The sequence below is a fragment of the Streptopelia decaocto genome, assembly GCF_964273445.1.
Source record: "Streptopelia decaocto genome assembly, chromosome: 1".
Lineage (NCBI taxonomy): Eukaryota > Metazoa > Chordata > Aves > Columbiformes > Columbidae > Streptopelia > Streptopelia decaocto.
In genome coordinates this window covers 37,466,494-37,484,951 of record NC_138663.1, presented here as the reverse complement: position 1 = coordinate 37,484,951, position 18,458 = coordinate 37,466,494, and the positions used below count along the sequence as shown (strand labels likewise).

Sequence of the window (18,458 nt, the reverse complement as noted above, 5' to 3'; positions counted from 1 at the left end):
GCTGGCAGGCAGGTCTCTTCAACTTTGTCCTCTGCTCTTTAAAAACCACTTGAAATCCTGACTTTCTCCTTTCCTTCAATATTTTCCTCCTTTGTCTGTTTTCATGTTGAAATATTCCAGTCAGTAGATTTGTTAAAGTGTCCCCCCCACCCCCTTTTAAAATTTATTTTTTAAGGCCAAACAACATGCTTTCTAGTCACAGCTGAGATAAGGGAGGGGTTTTTTAACGGTGCTAGAGCGGCTGGTCAGAGGCTGCAGCTTTGCTCTGGTGCTGGCGGTTGATTCATGCTGGGACAGCTCTTTGTGAAGCTGAGAGCGAAGGGGGCTGCCGGCTGGTGCTGCTGAGCAAGGAGATGGAGCGCTTCTTGGGCTTCGTCAAGCAGATAAGACGATCGAGAAGAAGAAAAGGCAAAAAGTACCGGCCAGAGGAGGATTACCATGAGGGCTATGAGGATGTCTACTATTACGCTTCAGAGCATTTTCGAAGTAAGTGTTTTGCATAACCTCATTTTTCTTTGACTGTGATAAATGCTATGCTTTTAAGATAAAAAAACCCCAAACAACCTATTCCCCCTCCCTCATATGCAAACAATGTTGCTTGCTAGAATCTGAGCCTCATGCAGGTATTAAAACATCAGTTTCTGTTAGGGCTTTATCTGGCTGTGACTGCTTGATGAACAATACAAAGCAGCTGAAGTGGCACAGCCACTCTCAGAGTGAGCAGGGTCTGGCTGCAAACCCGGGTAAGATTTCAGGTGCAGCTGATTGTGTCTGACTGCTGGAAACCTTTTGTGAAAACACTCTGTGTTGAGAAGCGATAGGGTGGCCGTAGCCCTTGTATAATGCTTTTGGAAAGCTGCGTGGTGGATATTTTCAAAGCGCAGTGATCGCTCATTTGTAAGTTGGAGTTGATGGTTAATGTTTGTTGTGAGGCGGACTGTCCTAGTCCTCTGAGCTTCTGCTGTGACCCGCTCGTTTGAGTAGCAAGTAACTCAGGTGGGCTTCCTCCTTGCTGCAGGTCCAGGACCTCTGGTGAAGAATTAAGTGATGGGGTTTGTTTGCTTGCGCTCACGTGACAGCAGCAGCTCGCCCAAAACCAAAATAAGCCACCTGCTCGGAAGTCCCTGTGCAGACTGTGCTCTGTTCCCTGCAGCTGGTTGGGGTTTATCCTCTGTACCTGTCGGGTTTCGGAGGTGTGTGTCTGCCTTGGGCACCTCCAGGAGGGAGGAGGGGACATGCCCAGCGGTGCCAGTGGGGCTGGTGGGAGGGAAGCCACGCTCAGCTCCTGCCCCCGGGGTATCGTGCAGCGCTGTCAGGGTGAGGTGTTGGCAGGAGAACCAGTCATGCACAAAAATGACTTTTTAAAAAGGTCTCTGCTGTTCTGGCTGGTGGTTTGGGAGCTTTGGAGTGAAGTTGTGCCTTTTGTTGAGCAGTTGAAGTTTGATGCACTTTTTTTGTTGTTCTGTACGGTGCGAGTTGCTGTCAGTATCTTTTTGTGTCATTTGGCTTCATTTCCGTTTCGCTGAAATAAATTACAAGAACCTTACATTTGTTTTAAGACAAAGCAATGAATGTGATTGCGCTTTACAGCACCAGAGTGCTGCTGTCCTGTGGGAAATTAGGAAGCAGGAGATTTTTCCTGTTCGTTTTCTCCCAGTGCACCATGCTTGCCTGTCTCCAAAAATAAACTAATGCAGAGTGTTTGGTTGTTTACTGTTTTTTTCCTTAATACAGTTTTGGTTTCTTTCAATGTTAAAGAAAATTTACTATACTGATAATCTCATAATTCATCTGTGATGTTAAGACTGAGTTTTTGTAAGAAAAGACCTATTTGGGGGGCGGCAATGCAGTTGTAACAGGTGACATATTGCCATAAAGTTTTCTACACAAGAAATAGAAATTTTAAATCTGCTTAGGACTGAAAAATGCGCAAAATATATGTTAGTGAAAGCACGTAACTTTTTCTTGCTTTAATATGTAAATCAAAGGAATGTGTCAAAGCAGTATGTCAAAATATTTCCCTAGCTGATGGTTGTTGAAGGTTTTTTTTTGAATAAGAAAGCAAAACCCCACCAAAACTGTCACATGTAGTAAGGATTTCTCGAATGCTGATTAATAAATTATTAACTTTTGACTTAATGTGAGGCACTAAGATTGAGCCAAATATCTAATAGGTTTTTCCTTTTATTCTACTTGGAAAATGAAAGGATAGTACACACTTCAGCCTGTGGAGGTCATAAGTCTTTCAGGGTGGATGACTGTGTGCCAGATTTTGAAGTGGTGCTTAACAGCACTGATCAGAATACTCAGATTGAATGGTCAAAACAGTGCACAGTGCTGCGGAATTACATGTACAAGGAGTTTGCAGCTTCTTGCAGTTACTTAAACAAAACATGTCACAGGAGATTGAAGCAAAGGAGTGTTTATAGAGAAAGCACAAACACAGTTGCTCCTCAAGTGTTTCTTTTGCCTGGTCTTTACACGTGCTATATGTGTCAGTGTTTGGTTGGGTAGCTGTGGTAGCTACTTAAAGCAAAGTACAAAATGTGAGAAGATGCTGCTGGTGTTACTATAAATGCTTTCCTGAAATTGAATTTCATGTAATGGGGACAATGAAATGTTTCATATTTAATTTCATTATGATCTGGTGTTCTGCTGTTTACAGTGCAAATCAGGAGTAATTGCAGAGCCTTTAATAGCCATTCCTTCTGCATTTGTATGCTTAGAAGAATGCGTGCTTGAGAATAAGATGATATTTATTGGTTTGATTTTCACGGTATCAGAGCTAATGAAATCAAAGACACGTTGTTCATTTTACTGAACGGAGTTGGAGCTTTTTTATATTTAGTTTCCTCTCCCTGCATTGTTATCCACCCCTCCTCCATCGTCATTTATGAGTTATATATCCAATTAGCCAGTGCATTTGAAGATTGTCTGAGCCTATCACTTTATGAGCTTGTTACTCTCTCCCCCCCGCCTTGTAATATTGCTTAGAGTGTTGTATAGAGGCAGAATTAATAGGAAAAATGCAGAAACTACATTAGAACAACCAAACGATCAAACAGAAAGAAAACAAAGTTAAAAATAGAATAGGCCTGTGGGAATCACAGGAAAAAGGTGACTTTAGTTTGTCCTCAGCCCAGCTGTGCCTGGATGTTGGGATACTGTAGCTCCTGCTGTCAGGTATACTGCCTTCACTCCTTTGAAGCTTTGTCATGGAAGACCATGTTAGCTGTGATATTGGGACACAGCTACATGAAAGGAAGGTGCAGTAGTGCCTGAAGCTCCCTGGGTAAAAAAAAACCACCCCAGCTCCCGAGTCAGACATCTTTTGGCTTGGACATTTAATCCATTTGGATTCAGTTAAACGGATATCCTTTTTTTGACAGGCAACATCAGCTCTTTTATCTTTCTGGAGGGTCTCTTTCTGTGCTATGTAATGCTAGAATAACTGAAATATTAATTTTTGTACACAAACACATACTGACATTAGTAGTGCAGGCATCATACTCATTTTGTTGAGAGTTTGCAGTGTTGACCTAATGGATGATGAAATTGCTACCCAACCTACTCAGACAAGTTGGTGCTTATTGCACGAAAGTGCTTTAAAGAACATTATCTTGCACAGCTTTACGGCACTGCCATTGAACCTGTTCCTTTTAATAAGACTTTCCATGAAAAAGGCCTGTGTTATGCAGGGTGTTTTGAAAATATGGACCTGATTTGAAATCATTGTATCTCTGCAAGCACAGACTGCCCAGGAATGAAATTCTTACAGTCTGCACATTTACAAAAAGGTTACTAAAACTTGATAACTCATTAAACCTTTTGTAAATTTTTGTGCAATTGCAACATGTTGGGTCCATCTTTTTGAAACACCCCGTATTTTTGCCAAGACGGATGGTGAACATCAGGAATGCTGCGTGGCAGAACTGCCTGGAATGCTCCCCAAAATGATATAAGTCCTTTTGCTGAAGTCAAGGTGTTTTGCCAAGACCTTCAAGTTTCAGCCTTATCTTGAGTAGGAAGGTGTTTTTGGGATCCAGCCTGATTTGGTCACCTCTGACCAAAACAAACACAACCCTCCTCTTCCCCGAACCCCAATCTGATTTCAGTACTAAGTCTCTTATTTTGCAAAACACTTGGAAGGATTTGGGTTTGTTCCAACTGATTTTGGAACCTTGCAGGTTGTGTGAAATGTGGTTGTCATGATGTGCCCACACAAGTCCAGAGGGCATTGCTGTGAACACCCACTGTTAATTTTTGACATACTTATGTTACTTCTGGTTTCTGTCACCCATCCCATATTAAAAGAGATTCTGTTTTCATTGGTTCTTCTTATTCTATCGTTCCTCCCAATGTGATGTCAGCAGCATAGTCCATCGGCATCAAGATTTAATCTTCTTTGTTGATGCAATGAAAACGTTAAAGATTGATCCCAAAAAACATTGTTTAAAGAATTCTGCTAGTAAACTCCCACGAACCTGAGAAGTCCCATTTTTTTTAGCTCTGACTTTAAAATGTTCCATTTAGTCACACAGAGTCCCACAAATAATTTTCTTCTATACTTTGTGAAGTATTTGTTGTTTGACAAGACCGTTGATATTTTAGACAAAATAGTCTGCCATAGTGTATCTGCAGTAAAATCACGTATTGGTTTTCTTTCTGATGCCTTTTATTAATTCTTTCACGATTCTTTTGTGAGAGTCATCTAGTTCCTCAGTTTCAGCACATCAGCCTCTTTAAATTTGCCTCTAAAATACATGTGATGATCTTTCCATTCTTTCAATTGATTATCTCTCCTTCCCTATGTCATCATTGCAAAGTGAAGGTATTTGACTCCCAGCCTAACAAATAAGGCAGAAAGGAAAACCTGAAAGTTTTATATAAGTCCAAGTTGAAGATGTCCTCTTTGTTGACTGAAATCTGGCAATAATTAGTTAAAATGAATATATGAAATTCTGTTTGGGATGATGTCAGCAGAAAAACTCTGTTTGGGTGTTATTCTCCAACAAAAGTCAATGTTATGGTACAGAAACTCCCTCAGCTCCCAAAATCTTGCTGATAAATGTCTTTGCATTTCATAGCCTGGGTGGCTTTAAAGCTGTATTAAATATTGATAGAAGAAACTTGCTACTGAAATAGCACTAAGACAAAACACTGAGGAAAGTGATGTGCCTATGGCTTCTTAATGCTGCGGTCAAAAGCAGCATTGCTCTTGTCAAGATTTTCTCCATTTCATAAATTGGTACAAAGAGTTCTTGTTTGCTGCAGTCTCATATATTTGATTGGGGTTGTAAAAGAGTTAATGGTTTTATGAGTAATGTGGTGACAAGGGCATTGAATATCTCTAGCTTAGGTTGCAGAGATGTTAATTCATCTTAAGGGTGAGGAATGCAGGACAAGCGCTTTTCATTTTACAAGCAGTGTGTGTTGCCAGTCTCCAGTTTAAATGGATAGGTGGGTGGGGGGGGGGTGGGGTGTATTTCTCCTCCCATCCCAGATCTTATCAGTCAGTCCAGTAAAATCTCAGCTTTCATTGAAACTAAAGGTAATACGTTTGTTGCAGGCTACAATGAAAAAAGGCTTGGTAACCTGAGCAGAGAATATGGCAGGCCTTGAAAAGACAATGGTAATAATCTTTTTTTTTTAAAAACTAAAATTTATTAAAACTTCTTATTTCCTTCTCCTTAGAGACTGTCTCATGATTGTCAGACCCTGAAGGTTTTCATTAATGTATTAAAGTTCTTCAGTATTTCTATCTGTTTTCCATAAATAACTTTTTTTTTTTTTTCTGATGTCTGGATAACCCCAGCACCACAAGTCCAGAAAGAAAGGGATGTGATGCCCGTGGCCAGGGAGACTCTATTGTCATGGGGCCACCGTCCAATGTTGATTTGCAAGCCAGGCATGGTGACAAACAAGGTGATTGTATTTGAGCTTTACTGAGGGGACAGACAGTATCAACTTTCCCATTCAGAGATTTCTGAAGGAAACAAAAGTGGTAGCAAGTGACTGTCTCTGAATCCACTTCCAGGATAAAATTCCCCTGTGCGGGTGCCAATTATAATGTTTTCCATTTTGGAAAAAAATCAGGAACTCATTAGATAAAAGTGTTGTACGCTCATGCTGTTTTGGTTGCTTTTGTATTTTCATGTGTGTTAGATTCTGGATTTTTTTTTTTAAACAGTTGGTCATTGTATCAAGTGCAGGTTCGTATTTCTTGACAACCATCCACTTGCAGAGGGTCGCTTGACTTCTGATAAGAGCTGTGTGTGTTTTGGAGATGACCCCATTTATTTACATCTTGTTTGTTATGGTTGTTAGTGAATGTATCCTTTCGAGAAGAACCCAAAAACTGGAGAAATATTACATATTATTCTCATTTTACATATAGCAAACTAGTAGAAATGGGTTAGCTAGCAGCTCTTGAGCTTCCCATGAAATTATTTAGGCTTTCCCAGCCCGTAAGAAATATGCATATATTAAAATCTTATTTTACTCCTGTCTTGTTTTATCTTAGTTAAAAGCCTGTAAGTCTTGGGATGGGGCTTGTGTTTGCAAATGCTTAAGCTGTTTTGGATAGTGGCTTTGCCCACATTATATTGTTTACAAGATAATTAAAATGATGTTGTTATATGTGTACTAGCATGATACCCAGCATGACACCTGAGGCTGTGGGGTTCCCCATAGGAGCGGAGCAATGTTGTTCTTCTAGGCAGGTGTGCATGAGTTTTGGTGAGATGTTTTTGTAATCCATGAAACAGGCCACAGAATTTTATTTATTCCCCCCACCAGTGGTGCAATAGCTAATTTAAATTTGTTAGCAGGAGGTTTACTTTTTTAAATGACCCTTTGTAGCTCTTCTACAAGTGGCCCTTAGGCTCCTGGGGCAGCACACAGCACGGATGGTAAAACATTGTTTTAGAGTTACTGGAGGGAAACCTGCTAATTTATTTTAAGTCACTGAAACAATGAGACCTGAGTTATGTAATTCTTTGCATGAAGGATAAACACTTCTCTCTGGTAGCAATTATGAATGTACAATTGCTGTGCTACTTTTCTTTCATTTACTTTCTGGTCGTATTCTTTACTGTTTAATTAAAGATCTTGATTGTCTTTGCTCAAGAAATGGATTTCTTATAGGTCTCCATCCTCTTATAGTGGCTGCTGGTATGAGGTTGTACTTCCAGCGTATTAGAGTTTGACACCCTTTATATTTTAGGATGTCTAGAATAGATGATATTCAGGTTCAAACAATTAAGTTTAGAGAGACCTGGACTTTCTACTTCCTGAAATTATGTGTAAGTTCATGTTTTTAATCATGACTTTGCCAAGTGACATCATGAACATGTAGTGATGAGATTATTTTTTTTCCCCTTGGATATTGTGAAGTGAGTGAAACATCAGGATTTATGAACCTAAGGTTAGAGAGGTAAAAGAAGCTACTGAGGTGTTAGTTTTAATGTTGGACTCCAGTTCCAATGGAAAACTTAAAGCAATTAGTGGAATGAAGAAGAAAACAACAATATAAGTCCCTTGCTGATGAGATTATAAACATTTATTGACGGATTGCCGTGTTTTTTCAGTAGGGCTTGCCAGCAGCTGTAATTAATCATCAGCATGAATATAAACACCTGTTTACCACAGATAGTATTTTGTATAAGGCAGATTTGATAGTCTTCATCATGTGTGCAGAATTTACTAGGCAACTTTGTTTAATGTTTTTCAGTAGAAAAGAGCAGGGGTAGTGCTGTGGCTGGGCACAGGAGTCTGTGACGAGCAGACTGCTGATGACCTGGAACACTAACTATTTTTTTCAGAGGATTTTCTATAATAGTTTCCCTCTGAAACCCATGAAATTATACACAAACCAACATGCAAGACTATTGCAGTTTTAAGGGCATCTACCCATCTAGCATATTGTGTCCAGTTCTGGGCCCCTCAGTTCCAGAAGGACAGGGAACTGCTGGAGAGGGTCCAGCGTAGGGCAACAAAGATGATTAAGGGAGTGGAGCACCTCCCTTATGAAGAAAGGCTGAGGGAGCTGGGTCTCTTTAGTTTGGAGAAGAGGAGACTGAGGGGTGACCTTATTAATGTTTATAAATATATAAATGGTGAGTGCCATAAGGATGGAGCCAGGCGCTTCTCGGTGGCAAACAATGATAGGACAAGGGGTAATGGGATCAAGCTGGAACACAAGAGGTTCCACTTAAATTTGAGAAAAAACTTCTTCTCAGTGAGGGTGACAAAGCACTGGAACAGGCTGCCCAGGGAGGTTGTGGAGTCTCCTTCTCTGGAGACATTCAAAACCCTCCTGGACATGTTCCTGTGTGACCTCACCTAGGCGTTCCTGCTCCAGCAGGGGGATTGGACTAGATGATCTTTTGAGGTCCCTTCCAATCCCTAACATACTGTGATACTCAAAATTTAAAAGGAAGTAAAACTAACAGTGCCTGTAGAACCTCAGTGTGGCCTCTCTTTAATGAGTCCTTTATGAAGGACTGTTGTTCATTTTTGTGTGGCACTTGTGACAGTTTCAGCACGTGGCAGAGACTGCGCCGAGTCCTGGTGCAGCGTTGTGCCTGGACTTCCCACCAACCTTCCCCTCGGGGCTCAGCCCTCGATTCCCTGGCTTGAGAGCTTGAATTTGCAGATATCTGTCACAAGCTGCTGTAGCATGCCAGGGGAAGTATGGTATATGTGTGTGTGTGTGTATATATATATATATATATATATATATATATATATAAATGTTATATAAGCCTAACTAGTCTGAAAAACCAGCTGTAAGGCATCTCAGGCTGGAACCTTTAAATTGTTGCATACTTTTGATGATAATCTCTCTGTGCTCTAGTTCTCCACCTATGAAATGAGGTTAATGGTACCTCTCCTTCACTGTTACGCTATGAAAGTAAATGAGTGTTTGCTAAGCTGTCAAATGCTTTGGTGATGAGCACCATGGAAGAGCTCAGGAAGAAATTAATGCCTGTCCGGAGAGAAGGGCTTGAATGGTGTGTGGAAACTAAGGCATGGAATTACACTTTGAGCAATGAGGGGGGAAAAAAGGTCTTGAATAATTTTTTTTATTAGTTAAAATCATTTATTCTGGACAGTAAATGAGACAAGGTCTTGTGAAAAAGTAGGAGATCAGGTAATTAAAGATTGCATTATAATACATATGCGAAAGGAGGCCAAATTGAGACTTGCTAGGGATTCTTAAATCAGGCACTTGCAGCTTCCAGTTTGGTTTTTTTTTTTTAGTGGTGGGGGATGCGGTTTGCACGTAGTAGAGAATATGGAGCAGCAATTCCTTGGGTTTTAGCATGCAGTGGAAATTCTGTAACTGCAGGTTATTGGGATAATACTTGATATAAATGAACTGAAGTTGTCTTGTTATTAAAATGGTAGAAGTAAATTTTGGTGAGTGGCTACAAGACCTGATCGCACACGTGGCACTTCAGTGGATTTTCTAATATAGTCTGGGAACACTATGGGCAGCTGTGGAACAGAGGAGGGACAAATTGAATTTATTTTTCTGCTGTCCATGTGAAGTTTGAACAGATGATGAGAGACATTCAAGGAGAACTATCCTTGGAAAGGTGGCCAAGGGAAGAGCCAAACTGAAGAGGAGCATCAGAGTGCTAGAGAAGGTGTGAGATGTCACCACCCTGCAGGAGTCTATGGGGTCTGGAAGACCTGCTGGAGCAAGGAGTGAACCCTTCAGGTTTGCCCAACCTATTCTGTACTTGCTAAACATGAGCCTTACTGTAAGGCACATGGACACCACATCTTCTGCCTAAGCTTGACACTGGAGATAAACCAACAGAGACGATTTTCCAGGTGTTCAAAATCAGGCTTGTGTGTGTAGCCCTGGTGCTTGCAAAACCTGTGTGTATGTGCTTGGGTGTGGAGTTGAAGAGGGCAAAGAAGGTGGAAGAGAAGATACTTAGGGAACGGTGAGAAATTTCTTTGGAGATACACAAAACAGGACAAGACTGCAAACATCTTGATCTACCTATTGAAGTTAGATCAAACATCAAAGCTGGCTGTGCTCTGAGCAGGGGACTGGGGATAGAGGACTTCCAGAGAGCCCTTCCAACCTCAAATATTCCGTGATTTTATGAAAGGGAACGTTGGTTGGAGAAGAAAGGAGGACTACAGAAGGCAGAAAGGAGAAAAGGGTGATAAAAGACAGCTATGGGGGCAATACTTTTGAATGAAACTATGAAAGTGAAACCAAAAGTACACAAATACCATGTGAAGTATTAAATCAGTAAATTGTGTTTTCAAATTTATTCACAAATGCTTCCTTTGGGTATGTTTAACAAACTCTGTGGCTGCTCAGATCTGTTATTTTGATAACACTGTCCTGCTCCCAGAGGAGGAAACTCCTCGCTCAACAAATACACCTTGTTGCTATTCTGCCAGCTGGTAGCATTGCTATTAAAAAAAGAAAGGGGGGGAAAAAAAAGTATGCACAATGTATTACAAATAAATGCAGTAAAAAATGAATAGTACACAAATACATATTTTAAATACAGAATTATATTAGCTTTTACCCTTGCTTTCTGCAGGTTGGAGTAGAAAATGATGTAATGCTCTGGTGAGCTGTTACCTGTGCCCCATGTGTAGGAGCCCAGCTGAAGTTGTGTAGCCAACAGGGCCCTCTCAGAGATGAGTCACGGCAGGAGCTGCGGTGCCGGCTGGATTAGCACTGAGTGCTCAGAAATCAAAAGGGATGTTTGCCACGCTGTCTGATAGGGATGTCACATCTGACAGCCTGTTTTAGGGGAAACGAGAAGATGCCTGTGAAGTGAAGTTGGGAGGGAGCCTGAATCTCTGACAGAGTGCTGCCAGCAGCAGTGCTGGGGTCAGTTGTCAGTAAATACAAATACGTCTGGTGGCATTTACAGTTTTGGAAGCAGGAACACGGATTTTCTGTTGGGTGTTGGTAGAATTTTGCGTGGCTTGTCATGAAAATGCGATGTTGCCTCTCATTGCTAAAAGGAAACAGGAGTGACTTCTGTGAGCTCTCCAGGCCAGTGCTTATAACTGCCCATCAATAATTAAATGAAGTGGAGTGCAGCAAGACAGTGGAACCACCGGCTTTGTGAAATCCCTATGAATTTAGTGATGCTTTGGTTATCTCTGAAATGCTTCCTCTGTAACTTGACCCATGTTTCACCTGGACTCCCCAGAAGTTTTCCAGAGGAGTCATGCAGGAGTCCTCAGCACTTAGAAATCTGTTGCTCTTCACTTATGCCATAACCTGCCTGAAAAAAAGAAAGAAGTCTTCTTGAGCTTAGGGCATTAATGATCTGCTTACATTTTTCTTGGTATACTCTAAACATAATTACCAAAACAGAAGTATATTTAAACATGTGGTGGGTGTCGATAATGTTCCTCTGCTCCTCAGTCATCATGTACATCTTTGCTGGCTCACTCAGGCTGGGAGTAGCCAGCAGTGGCGGAGAGCACGAGGAAGAGGTTTGTGTACTGGAAAGAGTATGGCCCTCCCCTAAAATACTGCCGCTCCTGAGTGTGTCATGAGGGATGGAGAAAGCACTGAAAATTACCATTTTGTAACCAGGACTTGATTGGTGTGCTGCAATTCAGTGTTTGTGTTTTGTTCTTGGGTGGATAGAAAACAGTGCTCCTTTATAGTTTCTTTTTTTCTCTCCCTTCCCACCGCCCCACTTCTCTGAACTTGGACTCTGACAACGGGTCAGAACGGCTGTGGATTTTGTAGGGCAGATTGCGCAATGCAAATTGTTTCCAGAGACTGAACAAAACTGTTGAAGGCCATTCTAGTTGCAGCACAGAGTTGGTGGTTCTTTGTGCTGTAGAGATAATGGGGCTTTTTACAACCACATGTCCATTCACAGGAGGTTGTTTTCCTCCTCGTAGATAATGACAAAAGTTTATTAGCTGTTGGTTTAAGTGTCTTGCAAAAATGTAGTGCTGGTGGCATAATTACTCGAGAGTTACATGAGTGTGAGTAGAGAAGGCAGCCAAGGGAACACACTGCTCCATTGTATGAAAATAGCTTTAATATATGGAAAATGCTCAAACCTTATACATTTCTCAAAGTATTTCATCAAGGCAATTTTTTAAATTATGTGAAAGTATTTGCTTGGAACTAATTATCACATAGCTTCAGTGTGTTGGTATTTTACACACTGGTGGACTGTCAGTGGATCTACAGGTAAAGAAAATGTAGTTTTGGTCGGTGATCTCTTATTTTTTTTTTAACATGTCCTTTAAGTCTTGATGACTTGGTAAGTATGTCTTATGTGATCAATGGATGATAAGTAGCAGCAGCTGTATAGCTTACAGATATATATATATATATATACATATACACACACACACACTACCACTAAGTGATATGGGGACATGTATAAATAAGGAGAAAAATTTAACTTGATTTTGAGTAACCTACAGAAGGTAATTATTAAAACACTTATGATCACTTCTGCTCATTTTAACTGCTTCTCTAAACAGTTAAAATTGTTCCTGTAGTTACTGTTCATGTTTTCTTAGTAACAATTTATATCTTTTAAATACAGAACTAAATTAACCTTAAAAAAGAATCTGAGAAACCAGGAATATTTTAAAAATCTGTAATAGTTTAATAGGTGAATTGTCCTGATTTTTTAAAAATAATAATAATTATTATTATTTATTATTTATTATTATAGTAGTGATTGGAAATGATCAGTTGTCCTGGTTTTGTGATGGTGACATCGGTGCTTCCCAGAAGATCACTGGATGGTTTATCTGGTTTTAGGCTCCTAATTTCAGTGGTGGAATCTGGAAATTTTGTCTGTCTTTGAAGTCCAGTCTAATATAGTAACAAGTACCACAGCATGGAGGGAGAGGTTAGGTGATAATATCTAAATGAGAGAACACACATTTTGGTATTTCAGTATTACATTCAGCATACTGTGTACTGTGGCTTTTTTTTTTTTTCCTTTACTGATGTATATAGTTCTTTAATTCTTCAACGGGGCTTTGGGCAATTAAGTAACCCTGTTTTCTGCGTTGGATTGTTTTCCCAAAGTTGAAATTTCATTAATTTTCTGCATTACAAACCTGGAACCCTTTTCACATATCTCGAAGTCCTTTAAAATACTTTAAAAATGCAATTATGGTACACATGACCCCCTCAATTTGCAATCTAAGAAATATTTTTCTTGCAGTTCTGTCATAAAATCAAATAATATCACGAAGGGGAGGAAGGTAGCACATCCCATCTGCAGTCATTTACGCCCTCATGCAAGCGAGGGCTTTCTGGTCACATTCAGATTAGAAAGGATGGACACATGGGTGTGTGTCTTTATTAATAAAAAGCAGAAAGCTCCTGCATGTCTACAGCATGTGCTTTTCTTTTAAAAACCACAAATACTAGTATTTTGACTGACAGCTGCTCTTTCTACTAATTTATTTAAACAGAATTGTATGTGCTGCTCAGCAAACCAGGAGCATGGTTGGTTTTGATGTGACAGCATAGTCTGCAGCTCAAGATGTATATGACCTGCCTTTAGGCGTGACCTAAGGCCACTAGGGATGCCTTAACTTAAGACTAGGTCAAAAAAAAAAGTGCATAGGAAGCTGTCTGGGGAGGAAGCAGAGGAAGTGAAGTTCAAATAGCCTTTGTATCTGCAAATTCAGCTGTTCTATGCAGAGATTGTGGACTTGGGTTCTAATGGTTTTTTTTCCATGCATCTAAAAATGCATGGGGAGTATCAGTCTGCAGTGATTGCATTTTTCCTGGTCGGTGTTTATTTTATCAAGCAGATTTGTAGAGTTGACAGTGAGGTTTTTGTGAGGTGTTTTGTTTTTAGTTGTCTTGGCTGTGCCTTGCTGTGGGCCAGCCAAAGATTTGGTCCTGCAAATGCTGGGAATGTAGCTCCATTAGTGTGAGTAATCCCACTGGCGGAGGTTGGATATAAGGGTCTGTAGCAGTGAACACTAAAGAAGATAGTGTGTATGGATAGAATAAAAAAGTAATTCTAACAGTTTCTTCCAAATGATTGTTGTTTGTGTTGTGTTTCTGTACTCTGTTCCACTCACTGGAAGAGAGAAAAAGATATTTTGAGTGAGAGATCAGCATCCTCAGATTGTTTCCTCTAAGACAATTTATAAGCATGCGCAGTTTTATTTCATTTTGGTTCATGAGTGAAATTGTTCAGACTTCAGAAACAAAGCCAGTTGATTAGTTCTGCATTATTTCATTTCAATGCATGATTTCAACCTTGTTCATTAAAGCTGAAGTGGAAAACGTGGGTCTGAAGGACCGCTGTTGACAGGAACCACTAGCCTGGAGCACAGAATTCAATAATAATTGATTAATACAGTTTACTGCTGATTTATTTTCTTTGACAAAGCCAATTATTCTTGCCAATATCTTTTATACATGAGCCTTCACTTAGAATTGAAAATTTTAACCTGTAATAATAATATTTAAACGGTAATGCTGCTGGGAGGGAGGAGAGGAAAGGGGGGGGGGGGTGGAAGTGAGGCTTATTTAACACTGACCCTCAAATACTCTTCACTGAGCAAAAACTGAAGTAGATGGTTGTATTGTAGTAAATACTAAATGTGTTAAATTGCCTGTCAAGTACAGTGATATTTATTTATTTATGTTAATTGTTTTATTTATTGGAGGAAAATGGTTTCAGGTGTAGCTTTAGGGAAGACCTGACTGCTGCTGTTTACTGTATGAAATCCAATTACTTATTACACAATCCAGGCAAACAAATTTGCGCTTCCTTTGGTGTGGAGGGCAGCGGGGATGCTGAAGTTGTAGACTGAGTTTTGGACAGGAGATGAGCTTGTCTGTACACGTACATAGGAAATGCATGTGTGGGTAAGTGGCAGCTTGAGGTTTTTTTGGTAGGGTGTAAAAGACTGGAAGTGGCAAAAGGTTATCTCTGTGTTTGTATTGACTTCTCTGCTAGAGCAGCTCAGTGTTGTTTCTTCATATGTGTGAAAAGACAGACGTGAAAAACTTGTGACGAAGCAGACTTCTGAGGTGCAGTCACTGTGGAATAAATCATTTAAGTCTGGAGCTTTGGGTCACAGTGCAGAGAACAAAGATACAAAGCTTTGGTGTCTGTATCTGCAGCTAAGACTTGGGTTTAATGCAGAACTGAATGGCTGCCCTTACTATGTGAAGGTATTTGTGGTGTTTGGAGGGGCATGGGCACTCGTTCCTCTGGGCTCCTCCTTTGAGAGCAATTATTATGGAAAAAAAGAAGTTGATGTTGAAATTTCGACTCAAATGTGTGTGTGTATATGACTCGGGAATAATTACTTTTGAGCAGGAAATTCCTTCAAGAACAGCATGTACAAAATCCCCTTATGCTGCTTCTCAAGTGTAGATAAGCTGCATTTCCACGCAATGAGCCTGTTTGAATTGTTGAGGGGAAAAAAGTGGGCAACCTCTGTAACAGCCAGTTTTCCTGTATCCTCAAGGGCTACGACCACTTCAAAGATCTTTGGGTTTCTATCAGTAAGTTATTTCCCCAGCTCTGTATTTTTGCCATAGGGAATAAGAAAATAAATATTTAATGAACGTGAGGACATTCTTCTGTATTGCGTGTGTTGGGGACATGTCCCTCCCAGGCCTGTCCACCAGCAGGCTGCCAGTCTGTCCCCTTGGGCAGGTACTTCTGTGCTGCTTGTGATCTGATGGACAGCACTTGACATGTGGGGACACCGGCAATTTCTTTTACTAATGTTTGCTAATCGGTGGTGAATAGTAAAGCAAATCTTATCCTGTCATTCCTTGAAGAATGATTGAAGTGTAGGAGGACTTTTTTTAAAAATATTGATTTTATTTTAACCCTTTTTTGATTGCTTTTTTACTTTATCGACAGTCTATGTGTTACTGCTGTGGGAATGGGGAGCAGAGGTACTGGGTGAGGAGGTGACAGAGACAGGACAGTGTCCTTGCCCATTCCAGGACTATCTCGGCCCATTAGCAGGCATAAGTACTGTTTTCCTAGATGTACCTTAGCACCAAATCCGGCCTCAGGCCTTCTCCTTGGGTACATCAGATATAGACCTACTGAAGGCAAAATATTTTGTGTTTTCTGTGTGTGCTTTGGTTTATCTTGACATGCTGATGAATCTGAAGGCTAAGAACAGCTTTGTCTACATTGGATTTTATGTAGTGTGCAAATGGATGCAATAGATGGGCTTCTTCCCCCCCTCTGTGTATTGTTTTCTGTACAGAACAGTGTGTGTCAATCTCAAGATTGTGAGTCTGCTCTGGGGAAAAGGTTTCTGACTCTTGGATAACCTTTAACTCCGGGAGCCACCCAGAGATGCAGAATTAAAAAATTGTTTTTCAAGTATTCTAAGACCTAAAGCTGCCTAAAACCAACATGTCAGCATTTTTGTGTTGGAAAACTTGTTTTTATTAAGCCACCAGTGGAGCCAGCACTGTTACAGAAAATGAAGATTTGATGTCGCTTCCTCACTTTATTTAGTTTGAAACCAAGACGTCAAAAAATGTAGGGGAATGAGAGTTGTTTTACAAAAATTAAACTAACTGGCCCATGTACACCCTCAAGTAAGACTGATGAATGGTATAAAATTAAATAGCAGGTTTGTAGCACTACTGTAGCAGATATAAACAGTGTCCAGCAGAAGGCCAGAGCTTTCTTCTGATATCTCAGCCACATGCCATCTTGGTCTACTGAGGGACTGTGTTGGGCCAAGAATTAAACCTGAGCTTGAAGCTCAATATCCACATATATTGGTGTCACACTGATCTGCTGTGGTTCAGGTGGTGGTAGGGACTGGTGGGGCTTCTTGGCCTTGCTCCCAAAGAGGAGGCTGAAGGTTGTGTCCCAGCTGCTGTGGTGGCTGTGGGCCGGGGCCTGTCCTGCACTGACATGGCTTTATCTGCCCCTGCACAGCCCCAGTTCTCCTTTGTGTCCTCTCCCAAAAGCACCATTAACAAGTGGGCGTCAGTAATGAAGCAGTTCCTATTTTTAGCTTTTTTGGGTCAAATCAGGTCCTGCACTTACTGACCTAATCAGTACTTTCATGAGAACTAGGGAAGAGTGATTTTTAAAATGTTTGTACGCAAAATAAAGATTCTCTTTTTGTCAGCAAGATGTATTTACTCTTCGTTTACAGTTGTAAAATGCTCCTAGCTGTGAGTTTTTTCTTGTCTAATTAATGCTGGTTAGATATTGACTATTTGTATGAAATTACCTTTTTTTTTTTTTTTTTTTTTTTTTTTTTTTTTTTTTTTTAAGAGACACCTACTGAATTAAGGGAAACAAAAAGCTTTGCAATTATTGTTTTTTTACCTTAGGTATATTTGGTGGTTTGATTCACTAGCTTTTCCTGTACTGACCAATTGACTATCCTGAATTGTCTTTTCGAGCAAACTTCATGCTTCTTACTTTCAACTTTGAAAATGTCTGTACATACTGGATGAACTTAAATGTAGGTTCAGTGACTGCAAAGATGCTATTTTTGAAAATTTAAGGTCAGGCTATGTAGGCAATATAAAAAAAAAAGTGAATCCGTTGAGCAGGGAATGACTCTATTAGTTTTGGGGAAGCCAGTCTGGGGGTTAGTGGAATAAATGAAGTGTGTTTAGATGTCTTAAATAATGTAATTGTTTCCAGGCAACTAATGCCAACTGTTGAGAGTAAAGTTAATTTGCTAATGGGAACACTGGACCCTTTGAAAAGCCATTTCAAGCACCAAGTTCATTTCAGAGATTTAATAATTAATCAAAGTGACTATATTAAATGTCAGTGAATATATCCATGCATTGCTATCATACTTCTCTCTCAACATGAGTTTCCAGGCTCTTAATGATTAAAACAGTGAGATCTGTAATGTAATAATAATGCTGGTGCACTGGAAAGTGAGGTACCTCTTGAACATTCTTGCTGAAAAATTTTCAGTTTGGACTTGGTTATGAGTAGTGGTTATGAGGAGTCCTTTAAACAGGTTAACCTGTGCCCATGTCTTGCTTGGAGATTGCTTTTCTTCTTTTTAGAGTGGAACCCAAACATATAGGGCCAGATCTTCAGCTCTCATTGTCACTCCCCCATGGCTTCCCTTTGCCAGGCTAATGGAAGAGCAGGTGTTGCAAGGAAGATATCTGGGTTGTAGAGAGCTGCGTTTAGCATAGTGAGGTTGGCTGATAGAATTTGGCTTGGTGGTTTCTATGTGTTTCTTGCATATTAGCTGCATGGTTTCATGAGGTTGTTCAAGCTATGCTTGTGCTCTGGAAGAGCATGAAAATGATAAAAATTATTTTATTTATACACATGTCACAAGTGTGTGTTGATTGTTTGAGGCCTCAGACATGGTAATGCAAGAAATTTCTGATAGCTGCATCTGATACAAATAACCTTAACTTGGAGCCTGTAGCATGTCTTTCCATGACTGTGGTCATGGAGAAGAAGCAAATCTTT

General features: G+C 40.2%; 1 protein-coding gene across 1 annotated transcript in view; it reads left to right on the top strand.

Moving 5' to 3' along the window:
* Positions 1 to 353: 353 nt before the first annotated feature.
* The window catches only part of GRIP1 (glutamate receptor interacting protein 1), a gene marked incomplete at both ends in the record, with an annotated part of 224,859 nt that continues 206,754 nt past the window's right edge, over positions 354 to 18,458 (top strand). Inside the window, one exon of the mRNA XM_082060197.1 lies at positions 354 to 486. Coding sequence (XP_081916323.1) covers positions 354 to 486 — 133 coding nt within the window. The remainder of the gene's footprint in view (positions 487 to 18,458) is intronic.